General features: G+C 43.0%; 1 protein-coding gene across 2 annotated transcripts in view; it reads right to left on the bottom strand.

Moving 5' to 3' along the window:
• Positions 1-17,791, bottom strand: part of MYLK4 (myosin light chain kinase family member 4) — a 299,781-nt gene that overhangs the window by 194,277 nt on the left and 87,713 nt on the right. Inside the window, exon 1 of one of the 2 annotated variants that reach the window (XM_068236807.1) lies at positions 14,749-14,968. The exons of the other annotated variant lie outside the window; for it this stretch is intronic. Coding sequence (XP_068092908.1) covers positions 14,749-14,889 — 141 coding nt within the window. The 5' untranslated portion in view covers positions 14,890-14,968. Of the gene's footprint in view, positions 1-14,748; positions 14,969-17,791 lie in introns of those variants that run through there. 2 annotated transcript variants of the gene reach the window in all.

Here is a 17,791-nt window from a genome sequence, read left to right as displayed (position 1 = left end):
TGCGCAGCACACTCCAACGTCGTCTTCCAGATCTTGTCGGCCGACCTCCTGCAATTGCAACCCCTCCTGCCCAAATTGCTCTGGGATTTGGGTTTCCGAGTCCTCTTCGGACTCGCCTTGTATTTCAGTGCGCGGTGCATTTCCCACAGTTAACGGTTGTGAATCCAGGCACAACATTTCTGGCTGTTCCTCCATTGACCTTTGAAAGGTGGAAGTTTGTTGGGCTGGGAATAGCTCCTGCGAATACCCCATTGTGTCCTGAGGTAATTCATCGGACTGGTTATCTGGCAGTTGTGTGCGTGGTGTCGCTGCCGGTTGTGTCAGCTTTGTGCCCACTGGCTCCTTGTAACTGGCTGAGGACTCGGACCTCGTGCGTGATGTGCTGGTGCTGCTTAACCCACTGCTGGACGCTTGAGAGGTCATCCAAGTAATTATCTGGTCCTGTTCTTTTGGATTTGTGAGGGTTGTTGTCCTGGACAACATGGGCGGTATTGAGTGGGTTTTCTTGGGTGCTCCCCTGTGGCCTGTACGTGAACCGTCAGGGGAAACACCTCTTCCCTTGCCCCTCCCTCTTTCACCGGATTTCTTCCTCATTTCACTTATCCTTACAGTACACGCTGACTGGCAGCAGTACAGTGGCAGTACAGAAATGCTATACAGTACCACTATTCCCAGCAGCGACACAGAGCACAATGCTATACAGTGACGGGTGAGCGGTGTACCACTATTCCCAGCAGCGACACAGAGCACAATGCTATACAGTGACGGGTGAGCGGTGTACCACTATTCCCAGCAGCGACACAGAGCACAATGCTATACAGTGGCGAACGAGCGGTGTACCACTATTCCCAGCAGACACAGAACAGTACACAGAATGCTATATAGTGTGGCTGAACGAGCGGTGTACCACTATTCCCAGCAGACACAGAACAGTACACAGAATGCTATATAGTGTGGCTGAACGAGCGGTGTACTACTGTTCCCAGCAGACACAGAACAGTACACAGAATGCTATATAGTGTGGCTGAACGAGCGGTGTACTACTGTTCCCAGCAGACACAGAACAGTACACAGAATGCTATATAGTGTGGCTGAACGAGCGGTGTACTACTGTTCCCAGCAGACACAGAACAGTACACAGAATGCTATATAGTGTGGCTGAACGAGCGGTGTACCACTGTTCCCAGCAGACACAGAACAGTACACAGAATGCTATATAGTGTGGCTGAACGAGCGGTGTACCACTGTTCCCAGCAGACACAGAACAGTACACAGAATGCTATATAGTGTGGCTGAACGAGCGGTGTACCACTATTCCCAGCAGACACAGAACAGTACACAGAATGCTATATAGTGTGGCTGAACGAGCGGTGTACTACTGTTCCCAGCAGACACAGAACAGTACACAGAATGCTATATAGTGTGGCTGAACGAGCGGTGTACTACTGTTCCCAGCAGACACAGAACAGTACACAGAATGCTATATAGTGTGGCTGAACGAGCGGTGTACCACTATTCCCAGCAGACACAGAACAGTACACAGAATGCTATATAGTGTGGCTGAACGAGCGGTGTACTACTGTTCCCAGCAGACACAGAACAGTACACAGAATGCTATATAGTGTGGCTGAACGAGCGGTGTACTACTGTTCCCAGCAGACACAGAACAGTACACAGAATGCTATATAGTGTGGCTGAACGAGCGGTGTACTACTGTTCCCAGCAGACACAGAACAGTACACAGAATGCTATATAGTGTGGCTGAACGAGCGGTGTACTACTGTTCCCAGCAGACACAGAACAGTACACAGAATGCTATATAGTGTGGCTGAACGAGCGGTGTACCACTATTCCCAGCAGACACAGAACAGTACACAGAATGCTATATAGTGTGGCTGAACGAGCGGTGTACTACTGTTCCCAGCAGACACAGAACAGTACACAGAATGCTATATAGTGTGGCTGAACGAGCGGTGTACTACTGTTCCCAGCAGACACAGAACAGTACACAGAATGCTATATAGTGTGGCTGAACGAGCGGTGTACTACTGTTCCCAGCAGACACAGAACAGTACACAGAATGCTATATAGTGTGGCTGAACGAGCGGTGTACCACTGTTCCCAGCAGACACAGAACAGTACACAGAATGCTATATAGTGTGGCTGAACGAGCGGTGTACCACTGTTCCCAGCAGACACAGAACAGTACACAGAATGCTATATAGTGTGGCTGAACGAGCGGTGTACTACTGTTCCCAGCAGTGACACACAATGACTGGGGGGGACCCTGGCTAGCGTGGCTGGAGCGCGAACTACCCTGCCTGCCTACCCAAAGCTAAACCCACAGACAAATGGCGGAGATATGACGTGGTTCGGGTATTTATTTACCCGAACCACGTGACAGTTCGGCCAATCAGAGCGCGTTCGGGTCCGAACCACGTGACCCGTTCGGCCAATCACAGCGCTAGCCGAACGTTCGGGGAACGTTCGGCCATGCGCTCTTAGTTCGGCCATATGGCCGAACGGTTTGGCCGAGCACCGTCAGGTGTTCGGCCGAACTCGAACATCACCCGAACAGGGTGATGTTCTGCAGAACCCGAACAGTGGCGAACACTGTTCGCCCAACACTACCTGTTAACTGCACCTGTGTGGCAGCTGCACATTGTATTGTAATACCAGTCACTGTATACCTTTCACTGCACCTGTATGTGACAGCACGCAGTTTTATATACCAGTCACTGCATACCTGTTCACTGCACCTGTGTGTGACCGCACACAGTTTTATATACCAGCTGTCAGTACATCCATTTTCAGTGCACCTGCGCGACTGCACATTGTATTATACCACCAGTCACTGCATACCTTTTCACTGCACCTGTGTGACTGCACATTGTTATACTAGCAGTCACTGCAACCTTTTCACTGCACCTGTGTGACTGCATATTGTATTAGTCAACTCAGTGCATACCTTTCACTTCATCCCCCCCCCCATATGGACAAAACAAAAGGCAGAGCCAGAGGCAGGCCACCCGGCAGGTTTGTTCGGGGTCATGCTGACGTGATTTCGTGCAGCCCTGGACCAAAGTACAGTATTCAGAAGGCACGTGCCATCAACTCCCAAGATTGCCTGGACGTAGTTGACTATTTAACACACGGAGCCGTGACATATTTTCCTCCGCAGCCACCACTGCTACTAGTAGCACGACATCAGCTCCATTTGACACTTCGCAGGAGTTATTTGGGTGGAATTAACTGATTCACAGCCATTATTGTTACAAGATGACGGTGCTAAGCATGTTACACCAGCACCTCATATGTCTGAGTTAGGCGCCAGTATGGACCTAAGGTGTGAGGATGATGAATTACCTGTTGTTGGTGCAGTTTTGGAGGTGTCTGATACAAGTGAAGCTGTGGAGGATAATGATGATGATGATACTGCCATGGATTTCACATGGGTTGCCAATAGACAAGATGAACAGGGGGACAGTTCATAGGGCGAGTCAGAGGGGAGTAGGAGGAAATGAGTTACTGAAAGAAGCAGGGGGAGCTCATCGTCAGAAACAGCTCGTGGCAGTGTCTGGCGGCATGTATTGCCACCTATGGACAGCCAGCCAACATGCCCTTTAAGTTCAGCTGCTGACGCCACCACCAAAGTGCCATCATTCCAGGGCTCAGCGGTGTGGAATTTTTTTTGTGTGTCTGCCTCAGATGAGAGCAATGCCATCTGTACTCTCTGCCAGCAAAAATTGAGTCGAGGAAAGACCAAGACCCACGTAGGGACAATTGCCTTACGAAGGCACATGATAAAAAAGCACGGCAATGGGATGACCACCTGAGGAGAAGTAGCACACAAACGCAAAGCCACCCTCCGCCTCCTCTTCCTCCTTCAGGTGCAGCATCTTCAGCCGCTTTATCCCTTGCACCTTCACAGCCACCCTCCTCCACTCCACCTCTAACCTTGAGCGGTTCCTGCTCTTCTGCCCACAGCAGCAGCCAGGTGTCCATAAAGGAAATCTTTGAGTGGAAGAAGCCAATGTCTGCCAGTCACCCCCTTGCCCGGCATCTGACAGCTGGCTTGGCAGAATTGTTTCCATACCAGCTGGTGGACTCTGAGGCCTTCCGAAAATTTGTGGCGATTGGGACACCGCAGTGGAAGATACCAGGCCGCAATTATTTTTCTCAAAAGGTGATACCCAAACTGTACCGTGATGTTGAAAGGCAAGTGGTGTCATCTCTGGCACACAGTGTTGGGTCAAGGGTCCATCTTACCACGGATGCCTGGTCTGCAAAGCACGGTCAGAGCAGGTACATTACTTATACGGCACATTGGGTCAACCTGGTGACCGCTGGCAAGCACGGAGTACATGGCTATACAGCGGACCTAGTTGTGACACCTCCACAGCTTGCAGGCAGGCCTGCTGCCACCTGCTCTCCTTCTCTTCCTACGCCTCCTGCTACATCCTCTTTGCTGTCATCCTATAGCTGCATGCCAGGTACGATGGTGTCACACCATATTGGACATGTCTTGCCTCAAAGCCGAGAGTCACACTGGAGCAGCTCTCCTGGCTGCTCTGAACAAACAGGTGGATCAGTGGCTGACCCCGCACAAACTGGAGATCGGCAACGTGGTGTGTGACAATGGCAGCAATCTCATTTCGGCTTTGAGTTTGGGAAAGTTAACACATGTACCCTGCATGGCACATGTGCTCAATCTTATAATACAAAGATTTGTGTCTAAGTACCCAGGCTTACAGGAGGTCCTGAAGCAGTCCAGGAAGGTGTGTGGGCATTTCAGGCGTTCCTACACGGCCATGGTGCATTTTGCCAATATTCAGTAGAGAAACAACTTGATGGTGAGTCGCTTGATTTGCGATAGACGGACTCGCTGGAATTCAACGCTCCTTATGTTTGACCACCTGCTACAACAGGAGAAAGCCATCAACAAGTATCTGTACAACTACAGTGAAAGGTCATGCTCTGGGGAGTTGGGGCTTTTCTGTCCGAAGTACTGGACACTCATGCTAATGCCTGCAGGCTCATGCATCCGTTTAAGGAGGTGACAAACCTGGTAAGTCACAGTGAAGGCGCCATCAGCGACTTGATCCCATATACTTTCTTTCTGGAGCGTGCCATGCGTAGAGTGGTGGATCAAGCTGTAGAGGAGCGTGATCAGGAAGAGGAGGAAGAGTTGTGGGAAACATCACCTGCGGCATCATCAACACCTGCGGCATCACAGAGGAGGGGGGAGGAGGAGGAGTCATCTGGGGAAGAGGAGTAAGATGAGGAAGATGTTCTTTTTGAGGAGGAGGCGGAAGAACAACCGCAGCAGGCGTCGCAGGGGGCTTGTGGTGCTCAACTTTCCCATGGTATTGTTCGTGGCTGGGGGGGGAGGAGGAGAACTTACCTGACATCACTGAGGAAGAGCAAGACGAGATGGCTAGTACGTCGGCATCCGACTTTGTGCAGATGGCGTCTTTCATGCTGTCCAGCCTGTTGAGGGACGCCCATATAAAAAAACTCAACTGGAATGAACTGTACTGGGTGGCAACGCTACTAGACCCTCGGTATAAGCAGAAAGTGGCAGAGATGTTACCAAATCACCACAAGGCTGAAAGGATGCAGCACTTTCAACACAATATGTCAACTATGCTTTACAGTGCGTGGGTTCGCAAGGTGGGTTCGCAACATCTCTAAAGCAGTGTACAGTGTTTGTTGGATTGTCTGCCTTGAGACATTGCCACCAGCAGATCCCAGATTCACCCAGGATGGCCTTGGTGGTGATCCTTGGATTCTTTTTCTCCTCTCTCACTATCCTGGCCAGCACATGTGTCACTTTTGGCTTCCAACCACATACTTTGAGATTTTCCACAGTGTGGAACATCTTGTATTTTTAATAATACTTTGCACTGTAGCCACTGGAACTTTTAAACATTTAGAAATGGCCTTGTAGCCCTTTCCTGACTTGTGAGCAGCTACAGGTCCTCATTGAGCTCCTTTGTCTTAGCCATGACTGTCCACAAAACTAACTGCACAGAGCTGCTGTTTTTCACCTGTTGAGTTGATTAAAACAGCTTTTCCCAAATAATCAGGGTAATTAGGATGCTTTAGAACAGCTTGGACTATTTGGAATGGTACAGAACTTTGCATTTTTCCACAGACTGTGACAGTTTGTGACGGGTATGAGTAATTTTGGACTGGACACTTTTTTCTAAAATGTAAATAAAAGCTGAGAAATGTTTTTCTTCCGCACAATAATGCCTCTTGTACATTGTCTTCTTATCTTTTGGTAGACAACTATGTCATTTCCTGTCAAAAAATTACTTACTGATTGAATAAAAGTAACGTTAAGTCAAAATTTGCCAGGGGTATGAATAATTATGGGCAGTACTGTATATTTGCATAAAAATGTACATACATTTGCATAAACTCAGAAGTATTTGCATATCATTAATCATCCCTAGTAGTCACACAAATACTGCCCTCACATAACAGACAGAGATCTTGCTGGCAATGGTTGCAGTGTTGCTCTATGACTAGCTGAAACACTTTAGTCAGCATTGTTCCTGTTACTAGAGAGACTTCTGGCTGTAATAGGATGACATGCATTCCGTTTCCCTCTAGAGATCATGTCACTCACTGAGTGGGGACTCTTCAATTTGCTATTGCTCTCTCTCTACCACACACTGTCCTTATTGTATTGACATGGTAACTACTAAACCACATACAGCAGGGTTGTCCAAACTTTTTAGATCAAGGGCCATACTGCAATTCCTGAGAGTGCTAAGGGGCCGAAACTAGCAAAAATAAACACCGTTTTTTTATGGTTGCTGTTAGGTACACTATGCCTGTGACATTTTGTTAAATGAAACATATTCACAGGCAATAACCCATATACCATGTGCAGTTACTATGTTCCTTTCAGTATGCATGCATAGTGCTTCTGGCACGGTGGTGGCTGCAACTGCTACAGTGGTGGCTGATAACCTACAGGGGAGTAAAGGAAGAGGCAGAATGGTGACATAAGGTGGCCCCTGCATGTGGCACCACAGCTACGTCCTGCAGGCCACATGAAATTAACAAATGTAGAGTGTGGAGGCGCTCATACCTGGCTGGATCTTTACAAGCTCCATAAACTTCCTGATGAAGCAGGATGTTGCCCGTGAAACGTGTTGCTATTACTTTGGAGTCTATTTGAATAAAGATATTTTTCAGTGAATAACTGATGGTGTGTCTACTTGTGGGAGGTAAGACCACCACTACCTCCCCCTTTTTTAAACCATTTTTAACTATTTTATCCTTATCTGGCACCTCCCTTTTGAACAATTGTTTAACCACTGTAGAGAGCTTCAGGGACCACCAGAAAAGTCTCAGTGGGCCGCATTTGGCCCCTGGGCTGGACTTTGCACATGCCATACAGGAACCAAGGATTAGGGCAGACTTGAAATATTGCAATTCCACGTCTAAAGTGCCATTTCACAGCCATTAAAGCGGTTTAAAACCCTGACATAATATTCAATAAAAACATGTTTATCTACTTTTTATATGTCATACGGTTATCATATTTGCATTTGTGCAAAAGTATTATTATTCATTTTGAAGTTATAGGTTTCCAAAAGTACAGTTTCTTGCTTTGTGAACCGACTTTGCATTTTATTAATAACTGGTTTTATTCATTGCTGTTTTACAGGCAGACATGATTTCAGTGTCTCTCTGTCTCCAGCAGCTTCTCCACAGTCAGAGAATGTGTCACATTCCTCACTTGATACATTTAAGTAAACACAAGATAACATTTAAACATCTAAAGTTTGGATGCAGCAGCATTTCAATGCACTGAACTTTCAAGCTCTGTGTGTAACCCTTCGAATGCTGGTCTAGTAAAAAAAAATGCTGGTAGCGTATAATATGCTGTAAATAATGTTTTAGAGCAAAGATGAAATGCAGGGTTATATTCCACTTTAAAATAGCTATAAGGTCTAGCTGTGCTATACAAATCATATTATTATTACTGTTGTTATTCAAATTTGGGACCTCATGATTTGAAATTCAAAAACCTGCATTCAGTAAAGGGTGGTTTTCATTTAACTCTGATACTTTAAAGTATTTGAGTTAAATGAAATACACCACATTCTGCTGTTTGATTCTGAAATGGGGCTGAATGAGGGTGTTTGGTGCCCAATCCATGAGGTCCTAAATTTTAACAACACCACTTATTAATATTATGAATGATTTATATAGCACAAACGTAATCTGAGGCACTGAACAGATTAATATTTTACAGATAATCTGCATAGACAATCAAGGACATTATGGATAAAAGCACAATTGTATGACATGTCTTGTGTTAATTAAACATCAATGGGTCAGTCAGAAAATGCATCAATACCACAATAGGGGAGAGGACCTTGCCCAAACAAGCTTATGGTCTAAGGTGGTAGGGGTGGACACAGAATGTTTCAGGGATAAGGAATAAGGCTGGTCGGTAAGCTGTAAGGGAGACAGAATATTTTGAAGTTGTATCTTCTCATTCCTACTATTCTGTGTGGCAACCTAGACTTTTGTCCTGTGGGATATGCACCAGATTGTGCCATTATTTTTAAGTAGTGGGCATTGTTGTTTAGCAGGAGGGGACAGACTTGGTTGCCCATTAGGGACATACTCTCCTGGGTTTTGTATGACCTGGCTACTACCACAGTATTTAGCAAAATAAAATGCCTGGAAACAAATAATGCTTTTGACAGTGCTAGACATTACATAATTTAAGAGTAAACTTCAATCTTCCAATGGCTCATTCTTGAGAACATGCATCAGATCAGAGCTGAGGAGGGCTGTTGCACAACCATACAGTAGGAGGGCCTGCCCACTTGACTCACAACACTTTTAAAATGATCCCACAAATACATGAAATTTCAGGAAAACAGCGTGATATTCAGCAAACATAATACCACAGATATTACCTCACTATTCCACATTAGTTTAGGCCTTTAAATAAAGGCAGTGGTTTATTTTATCTAACTTCAGAATCAGTTAAAGGAAACCCAAACCAAAAATTAACTTATGAGATAATTATTTGTATGTGTAGTATAATTATTACAGAACTTTCCTGAAGTCTCCTATTCTTATTTTCAGTTTAAGGGTTTAATTTTAAGTCTGATTTGTTAACAACAGCCATGTCAGTGTGAGGTAAAATCTAGTTCATTCAGCTCAAACATGAGAAATAATGACAAAGTAGAGGGTGAAAAGTCACCCTGGAACAAAAAAAAACAAAAAAACGCAGAGACACCCAGGAACCCAAATGGTGCAGTACATAAAAAATGATAGAAGAAGCAAAAAAATATAAACAGTGTACTCACAAATGGAGGTTGCAAAGGGGCAATCAACTCGACCAATCAGGTCGAGATCAATCAACCCAACTCCACTTGGGGGTATAGGCTAGCCGGAAATGGTTACACTTTTCAAGAAAAAGGCCCCAGGGGCCCGTAAACAGGGTCCAAGGGTATCCCCTACCCTGAGCCGGGGTGGGGGGGGGGGTTTAATACAAAGCACAACAGGATGAAAAGGCACCTTATCTTCCTGTTGTGCATGAAAAATAATTGCACTGAACCAGCCAGAACTACTATCCTAATATCAGAATTTGCACAGCCACCTACAAATGTTTTGAGTTCTATTTGCTCTTCAGAAGAGCTGCCACTGTTTTAAACTACAATTTGTCTGCTTCATTTGCATAAATGAAACACTGGTTCATTAACTCTTGGAATGAAAAATAAAAAATAAATAAAAGGTGAAAATGAGCAAGTTATTAAGGCTGAGGTCATGTGACACTCTTCTTCAAAACAATTGTTGGGTTCAACTTTGCTTCAGGGTTGCCAACTGTCCATACAGTCCATAGATGGACAGTCGTACAAAACAAGGCACAATGGGCTGTCCGTACTTTCTCTATGGGCAGAGAAACGGAACGGAAAATTGACTGAAAAAAATGCATTGTGTATTCCCAGCATAAAAGGCATTTTATTGATAAGGTGTAAAAATATCACATTAGAGAAAACTTAGGAGAAAAAGGTAACTGCATATGAGCCAAAGTGCATTGCGTAGCACCCATGCTGAAATGCGGGTATAACGCAAGGTATGTTACCCACACCCTGCATATTAAAATGAGCGGGTAATTTTCATATCATGAAGAATTGCTATGTAATAAGTCGACATTTCATATGCTTATTTTCCTGGCCTTTTTGTGCAGAAGAACTGTGACTAGCTACAGTATAAGGCCTCTTGCACACTGCAGGTGATTCCGATTCAGATTCAGCTTTTTAATCGGTTTTTACATCCGATTCTGATTTGCAGTTTGCTCCCTGCACACTGCAAATCGGAATCGGATGTAAAAACCGATTAAAAAGCGGAATCTGAATCGGAATCGCTTGCAGTGTGCAAGAGGCCTAAGTAGTGGCGTAGCTATGGAGCTTTGGGCCCAACACTTGATGTTGCACAACAAAACCTGTCATGGTCATCCACAGTATTAGAGGTGCAAGAAGGGGATGGGGAACAGTTTGTTAATGATTACTACTATTCAAAGCATCTACAGGAGTGATTATTACCAGCACAGGACCAATAAACAGCTAATGCTTTGGTTGAGGAAGAGCCCCATGGGGCCCCTCTAGCCCAAGGTCCCCGATGCGATCGCTACCTCTGCAACCCCTATTGCTACGCCACTAAGTATAAGCTATAATTCTGCCTACTGGGACAGTCCTCTAAGCACACTTGCTTTAGTACACAGTTTTTCTGCAGCATTATGGCAACTGGGTGGTCAAAATAAATTGATTTGCATGGAGATACTTCTCAGATACATACTTTAATCCTTATTCAGTTGAAGGTGATACGTTCACATCTAATCAATAAATTGCCTTTTAAGTCACCAGCAAGCAAGAAACTTCTCAGGATAATTTTGGCAGTACTTTTTTCATCTATTTTTTGGTACATTTTCAATTGCAGAGTGCTGAAAAGTTATAGAGCATAGGAAATGACTTCTACTCCTAGCACAAACCACCCCTACCACTCATCCAGAGGCTACATTTTGTACGCATGATACCTGCTGTACACCACTGTTCAAACATCACAGTGAAAATACAATGTCATGACTTCCTGCATGTATGCAGCGCCACAGTGTTGCCAGCATTTGCAATGAATGTAATGTCCACTTGCAATCAGCCTACAGTTCAAAGTAGCAAAGGATTGATTAATTACCATTCACCTGTGTTTGAATTTGCATGTCTGCCCTCATTGGTGGATGTTCACATAAAGCCTCTTCCCGTCTTAAAGAGAAACTCCGACCAAGAATTTAACTTTATCCCAATCAGTAGCTGATACTCCCTTTTACATGAGAAATCTATTCCTTTTCACAAACAGACCATCAGGGGGTGCTGTATGGCTGATATTGTGGTGAAATCCCACCCACAAGAAACAAGAAAAGTATGTACTCTTGGCAGTTTCCTGTCTGTGAACCTTGTTGCATTGTGGGAACTGCCAAAAAAGCATGCAGCAGCTACATCGCCTGCCAACAGTAAAAATGTCACCATGTAATAAATGTCAGAATGTAAATCAGGAATTTAAAAGATTTTACAATGGGAAAACACTGACTAAATCATTTATACATAATTATTGTAAAAATGAAGCACTATTTTTATTACATTATTTTCACTGGAGTTCCTCTTTAACACTTTGCCTGTGATAGCGTGTGGCTGAAACCATAGCTGCATTGCTGGGGCTTGTGCGATAACTGTGAGTTACTTGCATTGTACCTTTATGAACGTGTGCTATTCTTGTGGTGGTGAATAGCAGCGTTCCTTTCAGACTTGTTGTGTGGATGTACCATAGCTGTGGTTGCTATTGGTGACGCTTCTTCTAGTCCTTTCTATATCTGCATTGGTAAGCATTCCTTCTTGTCTGTCTTTGTCTTGTTTATTGTGGCGGTTACCAAAAGCTCAGAGCTACTGTCACTCTGAGCAACTTTCTTTCCTGTTTGTCCTTGTTTTATTGTGGCGGTTACCAGAAGCTCAGGGCTACAGTCGCTTTGAGCAACCTTTCTTCCTGCCTCTTATCTAACTATACCTGCTTTCATCTGAACTTTCTCCTCCACAGTGCATCCCGCACTACTTACAGATATTACCCAGTATTGCCTGTGGTCGCCTACTGGGTTCTGGTAGTATCTCTGTCAACCTCCCCTCGACCTCTATACCTTGCGCATTAAAGGATACCAAAGGTGAATGAAAAGCTAAAAACGGGGGAAACAGGCATGTGTATAGAGTAGTCCTTATTCCCACCACCCCACTCTCCTCCATCCCCTTCCTTTCTTCTGCAAATGCCCCCTGCAGTCATTTCCTGGTCGGCCGGGTAGGGCACTATGCACAGGTGCTGGCCTGGCGGCGTGCATCCTTGACCGTACACCTGCAGCCTGGAGAGCTATGCGCATGCGCAGAGCGCTCCTGTCTGTGGATGCGCAATCAAGGACGCACGCAGCCGGGCCAGCGCCTGAGCAGTAATGCCCTACCCGGCCAACCAGGAAATGGCTGCAGGGGCATTTGCAGAAGAAAGGAGGGGGACGGAGGAGAACGGGGGAGCGGTGGGCACCAGGACTACTCTATATACATGCCTGTTCCCCTTGTTTTTGCCTTTTCATTCAGCTCTGGTATCCTTTAAGGCCTGGGTGTAACTGTGCTGGGAAAACACAACTAGTCTCCCGAGGCTGAGTGAGGACACGCCCCGAAGGGTAAAGACTGCTATGGAGATTGGGGCATAGAGACTGAACTGAAGGCAGGGAATCTGCCAGGCCTTACACACTTGTTGATTGTGATTGTTAATAAGCAGAAAGGAATATTGAGCTGAATGAAACATACACCACACAATCGTGAGTGTACAATCTTTTCCAGTTTTGCCACATCTCTAAAGAAACTGTACAGCATGTTCCACTATAATTATTTTTTTTATTGCATCTTTTCACACTTAAAAAGCATGAGATCTGACACTTAGGGAGCAATCACAGAGCAAGATGATTCCCCGCAAGCATTTTGCCAATGTGCATTTTGTGTGCGTTTTAATGCTGCCTCTCTGAAAGTGAGAAAAGTCTTCTCAACATGGATACAGACAGCAATAAAATGTTATACATGCCCCATGGTTTTCCAGAGATTTTATTGCTGTTTGTCCCAATCCAGTCAGAGCAAAAACAAAACAACGATTCTTCCATTTTAAAACCATATAAAATGGTTGACTGAAAATCCACTTTGATCTAATTTGTCTGTTTTATGGTGATATTGCAAAAGCATTTCTTAATTTCCTAAAGTGAATGCAGCATAAATGGCTGACTTTTGGAAAGGTTGCCATGATTTTGCCACTTTAGTGAGTTAGTGGTCTGAAACAAACACACAGGTTGGCGCTTCTATTGCTATAGGCTTAAGCAGGTAAAATATATAAAGAACCATAAAATCCACTCGACTACTAGCAATCTTTAGAAAGAAATCAGAAATGAGTGTGCTTATATTCTAACATGTTCCTTTAATATGAAAACCATAGTGTAAAAACTCAAACTTTCACTCTGTGTCAGCACCACAATACATCACCTGAAAGAACCCCTGAGGTGAGAAGCATATGGAGGATGCCATATTTATTTCTTATTATAAATATTAGTTGCCTGGCACTCCTGCTGATCTTTTCGGCTGCAGCAGTGCCTGAATTACACGTCTGAAACAAGCATGCAGTGAGTCTTATCAGTATTTTGTCAGACATCTGATCTGCATGCTTGTTCAGGGCCTATGGCTAAAACTATTAGAGGCAGAGGATCAGCAGGACTGCCAGGCAACTGGTATTGTTATAAAGCAAATAAATATGGCAACCTCTATATCACTCTCACATAAGGTGTGCTTTAACAAGCTTACATACAAATAGGTGAATTCTCAAAAAAACATAAACAAATGAAGCAATGCAACTATGAAATGTATTGCAAAATGTAAAACCACTATTTTGATGGTGCTCTAATAGCTGAGGCATATTTATTTTTTCAACCCTCTTTATTTGCCTGTTGGCCATTACATTCACTACATTCACCCTCCCCCCCCCCCCTTTTATGTTATACTTGTAAACGGATAAGCATTTTAGAATAGTGATAAAAGTAATATGTCATCTATAATGGTGGTAAAATAAAGATATTATAGAAATAAAGTACAAAGGATAAGCTAAAGTAAAATAAAAAGTAATCATACTGCACTGGCATTACTAGACACTACTGGAGTGCCCCTTTAACACTTTATAAATAGACTGTGCTGTATTTTAAGATTTCAGAAGCAAAATTATATTTTTTATCTACTTTAAATTAACAGGGCTCCTGGTATTTAAAAATGTTACATTGCCTGCATATTTTATTGTAGTGAAATTCATTCTTCAAATAAATCTTAATTTACAAATTGACATAGTAGATAAAAAAAAAAGAATGCTTATAGAACTGATCTTACATAATACTATCTAGTGAGGACTGAGGAGTAAGAATGCATTATTCATACACACTTTATTCATACACACTAAAACTAGACTGCAAAGCCGTCGGATTAATACAAGAATAAGCATTAGCTAAAGAGCTCTGTTATGGTATCACATTTCAGAATAGAAGCATGTGAGGACGATCTCTGTCTACAGATGGTTTTGTTGAAATGAACAAGACCATGTTACAACTTTCTGCTGCACACAATATCACAGAATGACTGGGGCTACCTGTGAGTTTGCAGAACTGCTTGTCCTCTTGTCTTTCTTGACAGGTAAAACATTCCACAATAGGTGCCAAAGTAAACTTGCTAAACCACACAAGTTATCTGCAATCCACAGAAATCTGCCTTTAAATGTATCCATTGGCATATAATTAGGTTGTCAATTGTTCAGGAAAAAAAATCCCCTTATTTTCCACTGCTTCCTTGTCTAGCCAAGTTGAAAAGAAACCAGTCTACAGAAGGAGACATAGTAAAGGACAGGTTGTATCTAGTATCGGGCATCAACAAGTTCAATGCACCTAAAATGGTATAATATGACAAGTGGATGACAAGGCTGAAGCAGATGCTCGGGCTAAGGGGAAAGGATGAGTGAGGCAATGCTTGACAGATATTTACTTGACACTCTAGCACTTGTCGACTGTGCAGGAACTCCAAGCACCATCAGCAGTAGCAGAATGCATCAAGCACATGTTCCCAATCAACAGGACAGGCTTTCAGCTTCCTGCTGCAATGGCAAGAAGGAATATTTTGTTGGGATAGTAAATCTTGGAAGCCATGTCTGCATTCATAGGGAGAAAAATGTTTATAGAGCTAGCACTGCCAGTAAATTTCTGCCATATTTTAGAGTCTAAATAAAATGAAAGGAGTTCAGGAGTTGAAACTGCTACCTTTTTTCTCTTATGCAGGAGAACAGAGGCGCCAAAAGGATAAAAGGAAGCTAAATGAGCTTAAAAACCAAATTCTTGGTAAATAGAGGAGGTAGTGGTGGACTTACCTCCTCCAAGTAGACACACAACGACTGTAGTAAACACAGTCAATATATTTTATTTATGAACGCCAAATATGCAACGCGTTTCGCAGGTTTGATGCCGCTTCATCAGGCAATAACAACGGAGCAATAGCATATGTGGTCAGTAGAAGAGCCAGGCACCTCTGTCTCTGGCTCTTCTACTGACCACATATGCTATTGCTCCGTTGTTATTGCCTGATGAAGCGGGATCAAACCTGCGAAACGCGTTGCATATTTGGAGTTCATAAATAAAATATATTGACTGTGTTTACTACAGTCGTTGTGTGTCTACTTGGAGGAGGTAAGTCCACCACTACCTCCTCTATTTACCAAGAATTTGGTTTTTAAGCTCATTTAGCTTCATTTTATCCTTTTGGCGCCTCTGTTCTCCTGCATAATATTGAGTCCACCCTGGGTGGAGGGTTGAACCCCCTTTTTCTCATCTACAGAGAGCGACTTCTTATTCCTGAGTGGGGTCAGGAAAATCTCCCCACCTGCCTTTACAGTGGTTGCCTAATGGTAACCCTGGTTTGTGAGTATTAATATTTACTCTATCTAGTAACCATTTACCAGTACATATTACACTATTGGGGCTCTTGGTGTTCCTTGTTTTTACCTTTTTCTCTGTTACTAACAGGATGATATGGTAACTGCCTGTCACTGGCAAGCCTTCGTTCAGCTCACATTTATCTACTTTCTAAAAATTCAGAAAATGTAAACATTAGAATGAATCTATACTTTTTGCATAAGACTAATCATCTCCCCCATAATCATAAAAATTCTACAAAGAGAAGCATGCCCTTCCCATTCAGTTCTCTGTGTTCTTCCATTTCTGATGCCATCCATGTGATTAAATAACAGAGCACTGGTCCTATGGGGCCCAAAGGGGCTTTGGAGGTGATGATGTCTGTGCAGACAAAGCAAGAAAATTACTTGACAATATTCTGCCTACCCCCTCTGGCCAGAAAAATACTGCAGAGTGCCACGTCTGACCACCTTGGATAGTATACTTATATCGTACTTAAGTGTAGATAAAATCACTTAAAATGGGGCCATGATCAATAAAGGTTTTTTTTTTACTGATTTTAACACTGTTTAAGAATACAAGCATGCCACTGCTATATTGTCCTGTACAAAATGGGCCTTATCTGACACATTATCTGACACATTATTTTTATTCAGTTTCTGCTCAAGTACTGATAACAATCTGCAGTGGGATGAAAAGGAGGTTAGATGGACAATAAATAACCACTTAGAGGTTAAAGAGCAATTTAGGAATGGAATGGACATTTTAGAAGCACATTTTTGAAATGGGGATCAGCATCTACTGTGGCTAATTTAATATCTGTATAAACACCAAGCCACAGCTTATCCTGTACTTGAGGCAGGTAACATGCAAGTATCTAAACATGATGGCTCTAATGTAAATACTGTATATTGCATTACTGATCAGGACCCTTATTTAGTTCTCTTTGATTGGGTACTCAGTAGTAGAAATAACACTATTGCATACATTTACAACAAAAACAAATATCCTTTAGAAGTCATCAGTCGCACTAGTTCAACACTCTCTAAAAATACTCCATTTAACCTCAGTCAGTGAAAAAGAATATTTCCAACAGCAGACATTCTGTTTAGGCAATATTCAATGGATATAATAAGTGAAAAACTGAAATATGAATTATAATAACTGACACTTGTAGTAAAGGGAGGGGTATTTTAAGTTAGGAAATATTGGTGTTCTCCTTTAAATATGCATTTGGAAAAGACGTGTAAGCGCTTGCTTTCTAAGACAATAAAGGATTCAGATTACAGTACTTGTTTGTAGAAACATATATTTTTTTTCAGAAACTGCAACAGAGCTACATAGATATAGAAAAGAGTGCTACACAAAATTTAGCTCTACAAAATTACCATAATTTATATATTTTGACTATAGACCATAACCTAAATAACCTAGTTTTGCAGATCATATTAATCAACCATTATTATATTATACACAGGGCCGGATTTGTACTTTTTACCACCCAAGGCCAACTATAATGTCTGTATGGTTGTTATCTCTGTGTGCCCCAATGAGAATTCAACTTACTTTCCATCATTGGATGTCACAGACAATAACTATTTTAGTAATATGCGTATAGATTATAAGTTATGTTTTGAACTTTTATGTTATGTTTGCTATCTCGTTAATGATGGACCCATTGTGTCACCATGAGAGGTAGGCTGATGTGTACCTGCAGGATAGAGCTTACAGGTC

Source organism: Hyperolius riggenbachi, chromosome 5 (genome assembly GCF_040937935.1).
Source record: "Hyperolius riggenbachi isolate aHypRig1 chromosome 5, aHypRig1.pri, whole genome shotgun sequence".
NCBI lineage: Eukaryota > Metazoa > Chordata > Amphibia > Anura > Hyperoliidae > Hyperolius > Hyperolius riggenbachi.
The sequence above is the reverse complement of the archived record's forward strand: the minus strand, read 5'-3'. Positions and strand labels throughout refer to the sequence as shown.